Genomic DNA, 16,304 nt, shown 5'->3' on the forward strand with positions numbered 1-16,304 from the left:
CACTGTGCATCAAATTGGAATCTCCAAAATATTTACACGATAGTGTTTCTAAAAAGGATATAATTGTGACTCTTATACTGATGTAAAGTGAATGTGTCAAAACTTTTGTTTATTCATAAATTATGCAATGAACAAGTAAGATGTTGTAAGCAGTTCAATGAAGAAGTCAAAACTCAGAACACATAAAGGGAAAAAGAAAGATTGAAATTAATTTACAAATTAATGTAAAACAGGCCTCAAGATGAAGCAATAATCAGTGGTGTGACACTGAGCACAATTAGTTTGCATCTTTGTAGAGAATATTTTGCATTAGTATCAGTTTTCTCCAACTTAATGAGTTATAAAATCGCACAAACATAGAATAAAACATGTATGGGTAAGCCACTCAAGACACTATTTTTGTTTTCCCCATTTCAAAATCTTTACAATTTTACTCATTCTTTCAACAGAAGATGGGTCTGATATATTCTTTCTCACTAGCACAAGAAATTGAATACCAAAGGGAAAAGGTAATATCAAAGCTTCTCTCTAGTCCCTGATCTAAATTCTTATCATCTCTTCTTACAAGAGAAGGAGAGAGAGCAAGTAACATCATGCATTCTTTTGTACATCAAATACAGGAAAGGCCCAATGACTAATATTAGATACTATCTGGCTCTTTTCGGATCTGTCTTCTCTCTTACCAGTACCACATTAGTGAATACTTTCTCCCAGAGGGTCTCTCTGGGGGCCTTATAATTATGGCAAAATATCTGTATAAAAGTAAAAGGACCAAATCTTTTTTTCATGGATTATAATGTAAAGGGGGGAAAATGTAAATCAAATAGCTATCAAACGAGTAAGAAGCTATTCACGAAACCCACCATGGACATGTAGTTAGTTCCACGAGTCTGAACCAATTCCAAATCTGAGACATTTTTATTTAACAAACTTGAAATCAAGATAGGGTTCTTTTGAACTTACTACCCTGCAATCACCTGTGTATGCAGAGCCCTTCCCTGGGAATTCTGCAGAGTTAGTGACCCGTGGGTTCAGCAGAGTCTAGACAAGTATGAACCTGTGACACTGCTTTGATCCTAGATATTTTCAGTAATGTCACCACCAGGGCCTCAGAGCTCCTGATTGGAATTATCACCACTCCTGGGAAAAGAATCTGGGGGGAAACTTGGATATGTTTCCATGGATACAACTTTCTTAGTTCTATTTGCTACAACACTGAAGCAAGAGGAAAATTCATTTAATGTGAATTATGTGCATGGACTGACCTGACTAACAATATGATTGTGTATTTTAGGCTCAACCTGGTGACAACTCTACTAGAAGCCGGATCGTAACAGAGCTGTACAAACAAGTTGTCATTTTTGACCACGTTTCCAGAAGAAAGACTTAACTACAAACATGGTAGATAGTTCCCTCCCTAATGGTTTGCTAAATGTAAATGACTCCTATAACCAGAAGCAAATCAGAATAATAAGTGAGTCCAGTAGCTAGAAGGCAAATCAGAATAATAAAATTTGATAAAGAAATTAGAGAGGAAATCATGATCTTGACTGTGTTTCTGTGGTACTAATATTGTCTTAATCTGCTTTGAGGTTTTTCTAATTTTTTCCCCCTAAACACTGAAGCTGATTGCAGTAATTCATGGGAGAAAATCTTATTGCTTCTTCAAAGATAAAGTAATTAGTGACTTACATTGTACCTCATATTTTCCACGTTTCCAAATGTCTGAAAATGTTCTAGGTCCTAATATGGCCAAACAGAGTTAGGCAAAGCCTTATGCTACATGGCAGTGCTATCTCCTAAAATCACTGAATTTGATGTTAGTTACTCAGCTCTGTCCTCATAGACTGTAGCCCGCTGGGCTCCTCTGTCCATGGAATTTTCCAGGCAAGAATACTGGAGTGGGTAGCCATTCCCTTCTCCAGGAATCTTCCTGACCCAGGGATCAAACCCAGGTCTCCTACATTGCAGGCAGATTCTTTACCATCTGACATAAGAGGTTAGAAGACTGTCCAAAGGTTTTTAAGGTTTACATTAGCACTACATGAGTAAATTGGAGAAGGAAATGGCAACCCACTCCAGTATTCTTGCCTGGAGAATCTCATGGACAGAGGAGCCTGGTGGGCTACAATCCATGGGGTCACAAAGAGTCAGACACAACTGAGTGACTAACACACACACATGAATAAATATAATCTTAAGTATCCCATGAGTTGATGTGTAAAATGATTGAAGTGTTTAATATGTTCATGTGCCTAGACAATATGAACTTCATGACAATAAAGCTGAGAAAATGAAATCTAAAGGAAACCAGAGATTTTAGAGAAATGAGGACCTCATAAGAGTGAAGAACACATTTTCCTAATATGCCCCTGCAGGTGACTTTTGGGCAGAAAAGATCTTCAGAGGCCATTTGTGATTTTAGATTAATATTTGGCTCCCCTTCTGGGGCTTCCCAGGTAGCACAGTGATAAAGAATCCTCCTGCCAGTGCAGGAGATGCAGGAATGTGGGTTCAATCCCTGGGTCAGGAAGATCCCTGGAGTAGGAGATGGCAACTCACTCCAGCGTTCCTGCCTGGAAAATTCCATGGCAAAGAAGCCAGGTGGGCTATATAGCCCATGGGGTCACAAAGAGTCAGACGTGCCTAAGCACACATGCTACTTCATCTCCTTCCCATTGCCTTCCTTCCCTTTCTAAGCAATCCAGTTCTAAGGCAATTAGGTGGAGCCAAGCAAGGCTCAGTGTCAGGGCTGGGGTGGGGGAGCTCAGAGTACAGTGTCCCAAGTTCCAATGCAGTGAGCAGGATGTGTTCATGGAGGAAGTGATAGTCTGGCTTGAGGTGTCAGATCCCAGTGTGGAATAGTAGAGTGGTATGAAATTAGAATTGGATGTATTTATTGCTTGTAGACTTTTGGATCGCAGCCATTCTGACTGGCGTGAAATGGTACCTCATTGAGGTTTTGATTTGCATTTCTCTGATAATGAGTGATGTTGAGCATCTTTTCATGTGTTTGTTAGCCATCTGTATGTCTTCTTTGAAAAACGTCTATTTAGTTCTTTGGCCCATTTTTTGATTGGGTCATTTATTTTTCTGGAATTGAGCTGCAGGAGTTGCTTGTATATTTTTGAGATTAATTCTTTGTCAGTTGCTTCATTTGCTATTATTTTCTCCCATTCAGAAGGCTGTCTTTCCACCTTGCTTATAGTTTCTTTTGTTGTGCAGAAGCTTTTAATTTTAATTAGGTCCCATTTGTTTATTTTTGCTTTTATTTCCAATATTCTGGGAGGTGGGTCATAGAGGATCCTGCTGTGATTTATGTCGGAGAGTATTTTCCCTATGTTTTCCTCTAGGAGTTTCATAGTTTCTGGTCTTACATTTAGATCATTAATCCATTTTGAATTTATTTTTGTGTATAGTGTTAGAAAGTGTTCTAGTTTCATTCTTCTACAAATGGTTGACCAGTTTTCCCAGTACCACTTGTTAAAGAGATTGTCTTTAATCCATTGTATATTCTTGCCTCCTTTGTCAAAGATAAGGTATCCATAGGAGGATGTGGAGAAAAGGGAACCGTCTTACACTGTTGGTGGGAATGCAAACTAGTACAGCCACTATGGAGAACAGTATGGAGACTCCTTAAAACCTGGAAATAGAACTGCCCTATGACCCAGCAATCCCACTGCTGGGCATACACACAGAGGAAACCAGAATTGAAAGAGACACGTGTACCCCAATGTTCATCGCAGCACCGTTTATAATAGCCAGGACATGGAAGCAGCCTAGATGTCCATCAGCAGATGAATGGATAAGAAAGCTGTGGTACCTATATACAATGGAGTATTACTCAGCCATTAAAAGAATACATTTGAATCAGTTCTAATGAGGTGGATGAACCTGGAGCCTATTATACAGAGTGAAGTAAGCCAAAAAGAAAAACACCGATACAGTATGCTAACGCATATATATGGAATTTAGAAAGATGGTAATGATAACCCTGTATGCAAGACAGCAAAAGAGACACAGATGTATAGAACAGTCTTTTGGACTCTGTGGGAGAGGGAGAGGGTGGGATGACTTGGGAGAATGGCATTGAAACATGTATAATATCATGTAAGAAATGAATCGCCAGTCCAGGTTCGATGCAGGATACAGGATGCTTGGGGCTGGTGCACTGGGATGACCCAGAGGGATGGTACGGGGAGGGAGGTGGGAGAAGGGTTCAGGATGTGGAACACGTGTACACCCGTGGTGGATTCATGTTGATGTATGGCAAAACCAATACAATATTGTAAAGTAAAAAAAATAATAATAAATACATGATAAATGGTTAAAAAAAAAGAGTTGGATGTATTGGTGTGATCTCTTCATTTTCAGTAAATACAACAGATACAGAATATACATCTCTGTGTGTATGCATACATATTCCAACACTCTGTTCACTGAGACAACCTCAGAGCAGCAATACCCAATGTAAGTGAGCACACCTTGCACCCATATCTTAGTTTCTCAACACTATTTTCTGCCAAAGGGAAGAAGGGATCCGTAGAAAAATAACTGATTCTAGGACTGAGGCAGGGAGGGTTAAAGAGTCTGGAATCCCTTTCTGTGCCAAAAATCAAAGACATTTCAGAAAAATGAAACAAACTTATCAAAGGAACACAGATTCTACCTTAAAAGGGTTCTCACTGGCCAAATGTGGGACAGGTTGGACATCAAATAATGAAAACAGCAGGTATAAAATAGGAAACCATGAGTCTATACAGATCTACTTAAATAAATACATGAAAAGTTTGATGAGGAAAGAATATTTACATGGTTCAGTTCAGTTCAGTTCAGTCGCTCAGTTGTGTCCGACTCTGCGACCCCATGAATTGCAGCACGCCAGGCCTCCCTGTCCATCACCATCTCCCAGAGTTCACTCAGACTCACGTCCATCGAGTCAGTGATGCCATCCAGCCATCTCATCCTCGGTCGTCCCCTTCTCCTCCTGCCCCCAATCTCTCCCAGCATCAGAGTCTTTTCCAATGAGTCAATTGTTCGCATGAGGTGGCCAAAGTACTGGAGCTTCAGCTTTAGCATCATTCCTTCCAAAGAAATCCCAGGGCTGATCTCCTTCAGAATGGACTGGTTGGATCCCCTTGCAGTCCAAGGGACTCTCAAGAGTCCTCTCCAACACCACAGTTCAAACGCATCAATTCTTCGGCGCTCAGCCTTCTTCACAGTCCAACTCTCACATCCATACATGACCACAGGAAAAACCATAGCCTTGACTAGACGGACCTTAGTTGGTAAAGTAATGTCTCTGCTTTTGAATATACTATCTAGGTTGGTCATAACTTTTCTTCCAAGGAGTAAGCGTCTTTTAATTTCATGGCTGCAGTCACCATCTGCAGTGATTTTGGAGCCCAGAAAAATAAAGTCTGACACTGTTTCCACTGTTTCCCCATCTATTTCCCATGAAGTGATGGGACCAGATGCCATGATCTTCATTTTCTGAATGTTGAGCTTTAAGCCAGCTTTTTCACTCTCTTCTTTCACTTTCATCAAGAGGCTTTTTAGCTCCTCTTCTCTTTCTGCCATAAGGGTGGTGTCATCTGCATATCTGAGGTTATTGATATTTCTCCCGGCAGTCTTGATTCCAGCTTATGTTTCTTCCAGTCCAGCGTTTCTCATGATGTACTCTGCATATAAGTTAAATAAGCAAGGTGACAATATACAGCCTCGACGTACTCCTTTTCCTATTTGGAACCAGTCTTTTGTTCCATGTCCAGTTCTAACTGTTGCTTCCTGGCCTGCATACAGATTTCTCAAGAGGCAGGTCAGGTGGTCTGGTATTCCCATCTCTTTCAGAATTTTCCACAGTTTATTGTGATCTACACAGTTAAAGGCTTTGGCATAGTCAATAAAGCAGAAATAGATGTTTTTCTGGAACTCTCTTGCTTTTTCCATGATCCAGCAGATGTTGGCAATTTGATCTCTGGTTCCTCTGCCTTTTCTAAAACCAGCTTGAACATCAGGGAGTTCACGGTTCACGTATTGCTGAAGCCTGGCTTGGAGAATTTTGAGCATTAGGTATCTCCCACAAAATACTTCTCACAGGGGGAACAATGCAGGAGCTGGGCATACACCACTTTTAGTAAATGATCAAAAAGAATGTGACTAGTAAAGAGGTGAACTGAGTTTGTTCCTCACCTAATTAAGATGCAATAGAAGAACTCTGCATTCCTTTTGTAGAAATCCTACCAAAGTTGCATAGCTAGTATTTAATCAAGAGAAAACACAGACAAACCCAAATCTGGGGGCATTCTACAAGATAACTGACTGGCCTGACATCTTCAAAAGTGTCAAGATTATCAGAATAGAAGACTGAGAAATTATCCCAGGTTGAGTGAGACTAGAGAGACATAACACTCAAATTCAACATGGGGAATTCCCTAGTGGTTCAGTGATTAAGACATGGTGCTTTCATTGCAAAGGATCCAGGGTCCATCCTTGGTGGAGGAGCTGAAATACCACAAGCCATGTGATAGGGACAAAAAAAAAAAGAAATGCAACACAAGATTCTGAGTTTTATCCATATCTTCTAAAGGGAATTTGGGGACAATTGGTGAAAATTGAATGATTTCTAAAGATTAGATGGTAGTAATGTAAAAATATTTATGTCCTGATTTTGATGATTATGCTGTAGTTATATTCGAAAATGTCCTTGATTGCAGGAAATTATACTAAAGTGTTTGGGAGTCAAAAGGCATCATGTCAGCAAATTATAAATATTTCATGGGGAAAAAAACTTTGTTCTGAATTTGCAACATTTCTGTAAAGCTGGGATTGTTTTTGAAATAGGATAAATGCTTGACTTATTACATTTACAAATTCAAAACATCTACTTCTGCTTCACTGACTGCCCTAAAGTGTTTGACTGTGTGGATCACACAAACTGTGGGAAATTCTTAAAGAGATGGGAATACCAGACCACCTGACCTGCCTCATGAGAAATCTGTATGCAGATTAAGAAGGAACAGTTAGAACCAGACATGGAACAACAGAGTGGTTCAAAATTGAGATAGGAGTACATCAAGGATATTTATAGTCACCCTACTTATTTAACTTATATGCAGAGTACATCATGCAAAATGCCAGGCTGGATGAACCACAAGCTGGAATCAAGATTGCCAGGAGAAATATCATTAACTTCAGATATGCAGATGAACCATGCTTATGGCAGAAAGCAGAGAGGAACTAAAGAGCCTCTTGATGAAAGTAAAAGAGGAGAATAAAAAATCTGGCTTAAAACTCAACATTTAAAAAATGAAGATCATGGCCTCTGGTCCCATCACTTTATGGCAAATAGATGAGGAAACAATGTAAACAGTGACAGGCTTTATTTTCTTGGGCTCCAAAATGACTGCAGATGGTGACTGCAGTCATGAAATTAAAAGACGCTTGCTCTTTGGAAGAAAAGCTATGACAAACCTAGACAGTGTATTAAAAAGCACAGATATCACTTTGCAAAGATATCACTTTTTCAAACTATAGTTTTTCCAGTAGTCATGTGAGAGTTGGACCATTAAGAAGGCTGAGTGCTGAAGAACTGATGCTTTTGAATTGTGGTGCGGGAGAAGATTCTTGAGAGTCCCATGGACTTCAAGGAGATCAAACCAGTCAATCCTAAAGGAAATCAACCCTGAATATTCATTGGAAGGATAATATGGAAGCTTAAGTTCCAATACTTTGGCCACCAAATGCGATGAGCTGATGGCATTGGAAAAGAACCTGATGCTAGAAAAGATTGAGGGCAGGAGGAAAAGAGGGCAACAGAGGATGAAATGGTTGGATGGCATCATCGACTCGATGGACATGAGTTTGAGCAAGCTCCAAGAGATGATAAAGGACAGGGGAGCCTGGCCTGCTGCAGTCCATGGGGTTGCAAAGAGTTGGACATGACTGAGTGACAGAACAATGCAACAACTTATATTTTAAATATGCATACAAATTATTTTTCTATCCATAGATTTGGTGAAATTTCAGCAATTATTTTAATGAATTCTGTAGTGTAGTTAACTAAAATCCTTTAAACATTTTAAATTTTATTTATGAGCTTCATTACCTTCAAGTCTCTAATGATTTCAAATTTCCAACTAACAAGCTTTCCTACAGATTTAAGTAACTGTCATAAATTTAATAAATTAAACATAATGATTCATGTTCTCATAAAAGTTTCAATATAGTTCATAAATTTATAAGATTTCAATTTAAAATAGTCTGAATTAATTATTCAAATGTCATATTTTATTTTTAAATAAAAACTTTTATCCAGAATTAATTTTCTCTTAATCCCTTTGTTTTTAGGAGCTGCCTCCCAGGTGGGTGTAATTTAGATTTTTTTAAAATTGAAGTACATTTGACTTACAATATTGTGTTGGTTTCAGGTGTATAGAAAAGTGATTCAGTTATACATTTTTCATATTATTTTCCATTATAGGTTGTTATGATATATTGAATACAATTCCCTGTGCTACTTATACTTGGTAAATACTGTTGACTATCTAGTTTATGTATAGTAGTTTATATTTGTTAACCCCATACTCATAGTTTACCCCTCTGCCTGTCTCTTTCCCCTTTGTAACCATAAATTTGTTTTCTATGTAAGTCTCTCTGGTTTTGTATACATTTTAAATTAGAATAATAATGCTTCTTATTGTTCAGTCTCTCAGTCATGTCTGACTCTTTGCAACCCCATAGACTGCAGCATGCCAGGCTTCCCTGTCCTTCACCATCTCCTGGAGTTTGCTCATGTCAGTTGAGTCCTTGTTACCTATTAAATAATCTGGGCTTCCCAGGTGGCATGTGTCAATGAAGGAAACACAAAAGATGCAGTTTGACCCTTGAGTTCAGAAGATCCCCTGGAGTAGGAGATGACAACCCACTCCAGTATTCTTGCCTGGAAAATTTCATGGACAGAGGAGTCTAGTGGGTTACAGTCCATGGAATCATGAAGAGTCAGACACGACTGAGCAAGTAAGCACACACACACATACACACAAATTAGATCATCTGTCCCTAATATGCCAGTGTTTATTAAAAGTTTTAGCTATTTTAAATATTTTTAAGTATAGCTATTTTAAATATTTAATATTTAATATCATATATTTAGATTGTTTCTACATTTAGTCCCAACAATAAGACACAAAAATTAATTATGTCATCAAAAGTAATTTTTACATTTCCTTCTAAATTGAATGTGTGTGGTATGTTAGTCGCTTCAGTAGTGTCCAACTCTTTGCAACCCCATGAACTGCCACCCACCAGGCTCCTCTGTCCAAGGGATTCTCCAGGCAAGAATACTGAGTGGGTTGCTGTGCCCCTGTAGTCAATATCTTCAACAGTTACTGCCAGTACAATTGTTGTCTAGCTAGAGAGATGGATTCCATGTTCTTCCTACTCCATCGTCATGTTAAGTGTGGATGCACTTTTCAGGCCCACATAGATGACAGAAGGCTCAAGAAGAGCGACTGAGAAGGAGCGAAGTGCTTGGGGCCTGAGCTCCAGGTGCTAAGAAGCCACATGCACCTGAGCATCCCCCAGTTAGCAGGTAGAAATGCTAGCGGGAACTCAGGGCACGTAATCTGCATCCCACCCGCAGCACAGAGACTGAATTTAATGAACTGAACGAACTGTGGTGTTGGAGAAGACTCTTGAGAGTCCCTCAGACTGCAAGGAGATCCAACCAGTCCATCCTAAAAGAGATCAGTCCTGGGTGTTCATTGGAAGGACTGATGTTGAAGCTGAAACTCCAATACTTTGGCCATCTGATGCGAAGAGCTGATTCATTTGAAAAGACCCTGATGCTGGGAAAGATTGAAGGCAGTAGAAGGGGACGACAGAAGATGAGATGGTTGGATGGCATCACCAACTCAGTGGACATGGTTTTGGGTGGACTCCGGGAGTCGGTGATGGACAGGGAGGCCTGGCGTGCTGCGGTTCATAGGGTTGCAAAGAGTCGGACATGACTGAGCAACTGAACTGAACTGAATGTAATGATAGTAAATACTCAACAGAGTATTTGTTTTCTGGGGCTGCCATAACAAAATACCACAGACTGGGTGGCTTAAACAACGAGAATTTATGTTCTGACACTTCTAGAGACTGTAAGCCCAGGATCGATGTGTCAGAAAGTTTGATTTCTTCTGAGACCTCTCTCCTTGGCTTGCATATGGCATGCTTCTTGCTGTTTCTTCACTCAGTCTTTCCTCTGTGCAGGCATCCCTGGTGTCTCTCCATGTGTCAGAATTTCTTATTCTTGTGAGAACATCAGTCAGATTAGATTAGAGTCCACTGCAATGGCATCATTTTACCATGGTTACCACTTCAAAAGCTGTTTCTCAAAGTGCAATCACATTCTGAGGTACCGGGGTAGGGGGAGGGAGGAACAGAATTTTAGATATGAATGTGAGCACAGTTCAGCCCATAATGTGGGATGTGGACCACAAATACCCAGGACATTCTCAGGATTAGAACCTCTGGGCCAGTGCAAAGCCAAGACTAGACTTCTGAGAGATCCAATATCATATCTTTTAAATGCAGCTGGCCTTGGATTCAGATGTCATGTTGCCTGATTTTGTAGCCTGATTTAAGTTTGCAGCACCCACCCAGGTTGATTGATATTCAATGAATCTATGTAAGATTTCATTCATGCTGTTGCTCAATTGTGTCTGACTCTTTGTGGCCCCATGGACTATATAGTCCACCAGGCTCCTCTGTTCATGGAATTTTCCAGGCAAGAACACTAGAGTGGGTTGTCATTTCTTCCTCCAGGGGATCTTCTCGACCCAGGGATGAAACCCACATCTCACCTGGGAAGCCCCTATTTATATATACTTTATATCAACAGAGCCACAACTCCTGTGAATGTTTTAAATGACATGTCCTTGTGTTGAGCTTATCTCTCACATCTTACTTTGCTCTGTGATCACAGTACTAAGGTCAAACTAATGCGACTCCTGGGAATTGGAAAGTCCTTCTATGGAAGTTCATTGAACTGACTTTTACCCAGGAAAGAAGAGACAGCGATTAGAGAGCTGTTACACAGGAGTCCAGAGTTCATGAAGAAAGTAATTTTAACCTGAAGCTAATGGTCAAATGCAGGGCCAAGGAAAGGGAATATGTGAAATGTATATGAGCATCAGCAGAAGAATGGTGAGCCAAAGACACAGGACCAAAGAACGAACTAGCCGACAGAAAGGAAATGAAACCAGAAATTGAGCAATGCAATAAAGAGTAAAGAGCATTAAGAACCAGACTGTTTGGCAAGCTGATGTTGGTAATTGGCCAAATCACTTTATCTCTCCAGACTTTGGCTCTTGAAAGTCTCTTCAAAATCCAAAACATCTATGATTTCTCCTTGCTGTTTTTCTAATCTATTTATAGATTCCCTCAGCTGAACAGAATAGCCTTGCAAGTTAAGCATAATTTTCTCCAAGTGATAGTTTAAAGGCATTGTCCAAGACTGGTTGCAAGTGATGGCTATCTGATCTGAAGCTTTCTTGTAAAAACACTGAGCTGTCTCCTAGGATTAAAGAAAGGAATATGTCTGCATCGCAGGAATACTCATCATCATACGCTGTCAGAAGTTCTGCTCTATCCTATTACTGTGTTGTTCTCTGTGCATCTTATTCTCTTCCAACAGAACAGCCTCTCTGTTTCTCCAGGTGTACACCTCTCACTCTCTCTTTCACTCTCTCTCTCCCCCTCTCTCTCTTCCTCCCTCTTTCCTTCCTTCCCATCCCCCTTCTCTTTTTACCCAAGTCCAAAATCCCAGAGAAGGGAAACTTGACTTAGCATCCACCAGGAACCCAGCATCACTAAAATTTAAAATCTAGGAAGGTCAGGCTATGCAGAATTATGTTCTCCTTTGGGCTTCCCTGGTGGCTCAGAGGGTAAAGAATCTGCCTGCAATACAGGAGACCTGGGTTTTATCCCCAGGTTGGGAAAATCCCCCAGAGAAAGAATGGCGCTACTCACTCCAGTATTCTTGCCTGGAGAATTTCATGGCCAGAAGGGCCTGGTGGGCTACAGTCCATGGGGTCACAAAGAGTCGAAAACAACTGGGCAACTAACACATTTTAATTACAACAACTATGACAGTCTTGTGAATGAATGAGAATCTTCAGAAAAGCACATAGTTCTGACTAAACAATGCATCCAGTTCAATGGAGTACAGAGTGCAAGTAGGAGAGAATAAAGGGAGAAGTCTGGGAATGCTAAAGTATTCAATAGTCCCTCATAGATCTGCGGGACAGACAGATAAAGAATCTGCCTGCAATGCAGGAGACCTGGGTTTGACTCCTAGGTCAGGAAGATCTCCTGGAGAAGGAAATGGCTACCCACTCCAGTATTCTTGCCTAGAGAATCCCATGGACAGAGGAGCCTGTCAGGCTACGGTCCATGGGGTCACAAGAGTCGGACATGACTTACAACTAAACCACCACCAAGGTACTCAGTCATTGGAGCAGCAATTCATTCTTCCTCTTTTACTGGTGGTGACAAAAGGAGGAAAAGCAGCAGTGACAATGTGACTGGATGAATACTTTCTGTGCAATTCCTACTTTATACTATAGTTTTTGTAAGATAAGAAAGTATATACTTAGAACTACCTGATCTTTGACCAGCATCCTCAAATTTTATTGTATCTCCCAGAATAGTATGATTTAAACAGTGAACAATAGCCAGAAACTTTCTTAATCTCAAGGAAATTGAAAGAAAATATCTACTTATTTAGGGCTTCCCTGGTGGCTCAGAAGGTAAAGCGTCTGCCTGAAATGCAGGAGACCTGGGTTCGATCCCTAGGTCGGGAAGATCCCTTGGAAAAGGAAATGGCAACTCACTCCAGCACTCTTGCCTGGAAAATTCCATGGACAGAGGAGCCTACTAGGCTACAGTCCATGGGATCGCAAAGAGTCAGACATGACTGCACAATTTCACTTTCACTTTCTGCTTATTTAATTATGAAGGACACAATGTAGGAGACCTGGGTTTGATCCCTGGATTGGGAAGATCCCCTGGAGAATGGTTACCGACTCCAGTATTCTTGCTTGGAGAATCCCAAGGACAGGGAAGCCTGGGAGGCTACAGTCCATAGGGTTGCATAGAGTCGGACATGGCTGAGTGACTAACACACACACACACTTACACACTTTTTTTTTTTTTGCTTCTTGTGAGCCAGATACTCTTCCAGGGACACAATAGTGAATAAGTGCTTCCCTCAAGAAATTCATTAACTTGGATTAAAAAGGAATCTCAGGCACCTTCTGTTTTTATTTTTGCTGTTGATACTACTGCTATTATGAATTAATTTCTTCCTCATTACAATTACCAAAAGATTGTTGTAGATATGACATGAATTGGCCAAGACTTTCTAGAACCAATTAAGTCAAGAGGATGAAGATGCTGGTTTATTGAGAGTACCACTAGGGAACTGTTTCCCAAAGTATGTTCTGTAGCACATCAATCTTTTTAAAGTATCTTCCAAAACAAAAAATATTCTGTGGTGAAATAAGGCTGTGAAATTGCATACCACAGATTTCTCCTCGAGACTCACAATGTGACATGTTATTGACTCTGAGAAGTTCCAAAATAAAGAGAGCTCTGTAAGTTTGTTTAAGTTCCCACACAAATTGTCTACTGATCAACACCCTTCCATTTTCACCATCAAACACCTATTAGCATCTGAGTTACTTGAGGTTTTCTGTTGTTGTTTGGAAGCCACATAAACAAAGCTCACACATTTAAGTGGAAATAGGAGTATACTAGAATCCAAGGAACAGTTGAAAGCCAAGACTCAGGAAAGAATAGAGAATTCTGGAAGCCTCTCTGTCAAACACTGTCAGCAAATAAAGCAGAGCTCCAACTACTTCCCAGTCTCTGTCAACCCTAAATTTCAGATTCTCAGGAGATGAAGCCTGATCAGCCATCAGAGGGCTGGGTGTCTGCCACATCAGTCAGCAATGGTAAAGGTCAGATGGTAGACATACTACCTGTATCTTCATCCCTGAGTCTCAAGGGCTGTTTCTAGAGAGAGGGAGATTATCATGAGTTTGGAAGACACCCAAGAAATATCTATTATGAAATCTCTTGAAACAAGAAGCATGCATTGTTAAAAACCATTCATATGATGCTGACTTGATTTAATATTAATATTTTAAATGGGAAGAAATATACTCCTATTCCTAATATTGCTTTGAGACTTAACCAGAAATGGATATCAATATTTCCTTCCAAATGCAATTTTGCCATCAATTGAAATTATTATTATAAATAAAATTATTATACAGTGTGCTATGTATATATAAATTTTGAGATGCTTTCCAGGTAAAAATGCTTCTTGAATTATTTCTTCAGTAGACTATCCAAATTGCTTTGCTCATATATTATTGAGATTTTTGCAACTCTCTTTATGAGAGTGTTTCTGTGTATACAGTTTTATTTTCCTCCTTGCCAATAACTCTTTATTTATGGACAGTGAATATTGAATTATATGTAATATTTTAATTAATAGAATTTATTTTATTGGATTGGTTTGAGGTTTACAAAAAATTAAGGACAAAGTATAGTTTCCACCTCTTCTTTTCATACTTACACAACTTCCCTCATTATTGACTTCTCGCATTAATGTGCTATATTTGTTACAATTAATAAATCAAATTGAAAAATTACTAATCCATAGTTTATATTAGAGATCACTCTTTGTCCTGTTGTTCAGTTCTGTGGGTTTTGACAAATGTATACTGTTTTTGTATCCATCATAACAGTTACCAAAGCAAATATCCAAATATCAAGCCTTAAATATTCCCTGGGCTTCCCTGGCTTTCCCAGTGGCAAAGAATCCATCTGCCAATGCAGGAAACGTGGGTTGAATCCCTCAGTAGGGAATGGCAACCCACTCCAGTATTCTTGGGGGGAAAATTCCATGGACAGAGGAGCCTAGTGGATTATAACCCATGTGTCTATGCTCAATAGCTCCACTGCGTCGACTTTGTTGTGACCCTATAGACTGTAACCCCCCAGGCTCCTCTGTCCATGGAATTTTCCCCCCAAGAATACTGGAGTGCCATTTCCTTCTCCAAGGGATCTTCCTGATCCAAGGATAAAACCCATGTTTCCTGCATTCTTTATCACTGAGCCACCAGGGAAGTCTGGGCTACAGTCCATGGGGTTCCAAAAGAGTCAGACAAGACTTGATGACTAAACAACAACAAATAGTCCCTGTGCTTCACCTAACTCACCCCTCCCCATCTATCTCCTTTAACCTCCGGCAACCACTCATCTTTTTACTGTATCTACAGTTTTGCCTTTTCCAGAATATCATATCATTGAAATCATAGCTTTTCAGATTGACTTATTTTGCTTAGCAATTTGCATCTCATTTTCCTCATGTCTCTTCCATGGCTTGAGAGCTCATTTCTTTTCAGTGCTGAGTAATAGAGCACTGTCTGGCTGTACCATAGTTTATTTATCCATTCACCTATGGAAGGACATCTTGGTAGCTTCCAAGCTTTGGCAGTTATGACATAAAGCTGCCATAGATATCTGTGTGCAGGTTTTTGTGTGGACATAGGCTTTCACGCCATTTGAGTATATGTCTAGGACTGTGATTTCTGGATCATATACTATGTTTAGCTTTGTAGGAAACTGTCAAACTGTCTACCAAAGTGACTGTGCCGCCAGCAGTGACTGACAGTGCCTATTGTTCTATATCATTGTCAACATTTGGTGTTGTCAGTGTTTGGATTTTAACCTTTCTAGCAGGCACAGATGGCTCAATGGTTAAAGAATCCACCTGCAATGTAGGAGACGCAGGAGATGCAGGTTCAATCCTTGGGTCAGGAAGATCCCCTGGAGGGGTGCTTGGCAACCCACTCCAGTATTCTTGCCTGGAGAGTCTCATGGACAGAGGAGCCTGGTGGGTTACAGTCCATAGGGTCGCAATGAGTCAGACATGACTGTGTTTACATGCAGTAATGTAATGGTATCTCATTGTTGTTTTAATTTGCAATTTTCTAATAATGTGTGATGTTGAGCACCTTTTCATATGCTTATTTTCCATCTGTATATCTTCTTTGGTGAAACATTTGTTCAAATATTTTGTCTGTTTTTTAATGAGGCTGTTTTCTTATTGCTGCATTTTAAGTGTTCTTTGTTTATTTTAGATACAAGTCCTTTAAAAGAAATGCTTAGCAAATACTTTTTTTCCTAATATGTGGCTTTTTTTTTCATTCTCTTAAAGTATATAGTATAGTTTTTTTTTT

At 39.8% G+C, this 16,304-nt stretch overlaps 1 protein-coding gene across 1 annotated transcript in view; it reads left to right on the forward strand.

The window, feature by feature from the left end:
- The window catches only part of CFAP299 (cilia and flagella associated protein 299), a 700,195-nt gene extending 698,311 nt beyond the window's left edge, over window positions 1–1,884 (forward strand). Inside the window, exon 6 of the mRNA XM_040237181.1 lies at window positions 1,295–1,884. Coding sequence (XP_040093115.1) covers window positions 1,295–1,390 — 96 coding nt within the window. The 3' untranslated portion in view covers window positions 1,391–1,884. The remainder of the gene's footprint in view (window positions 1–1,294) is intronic.
- Window positions 1,885–16,304: the final 14,420 nt, after the last annotated feature.

Source organism: Oryx dammah, unplaced genomic scaffold, assembly GCF_014754425.2.
Source record: "Oryx dammah isolate SB20612 unplaced genomic scaffold, SCBI_Odam_1.1 HiC_scaffold_3, whole genome shotgun sequence".
Lineage (NCBI taxonomy): Eukaryota > Metazoa > Chordata > Mammalia > Artiodactyla > Bovidae > Oryx > Oryx dammah.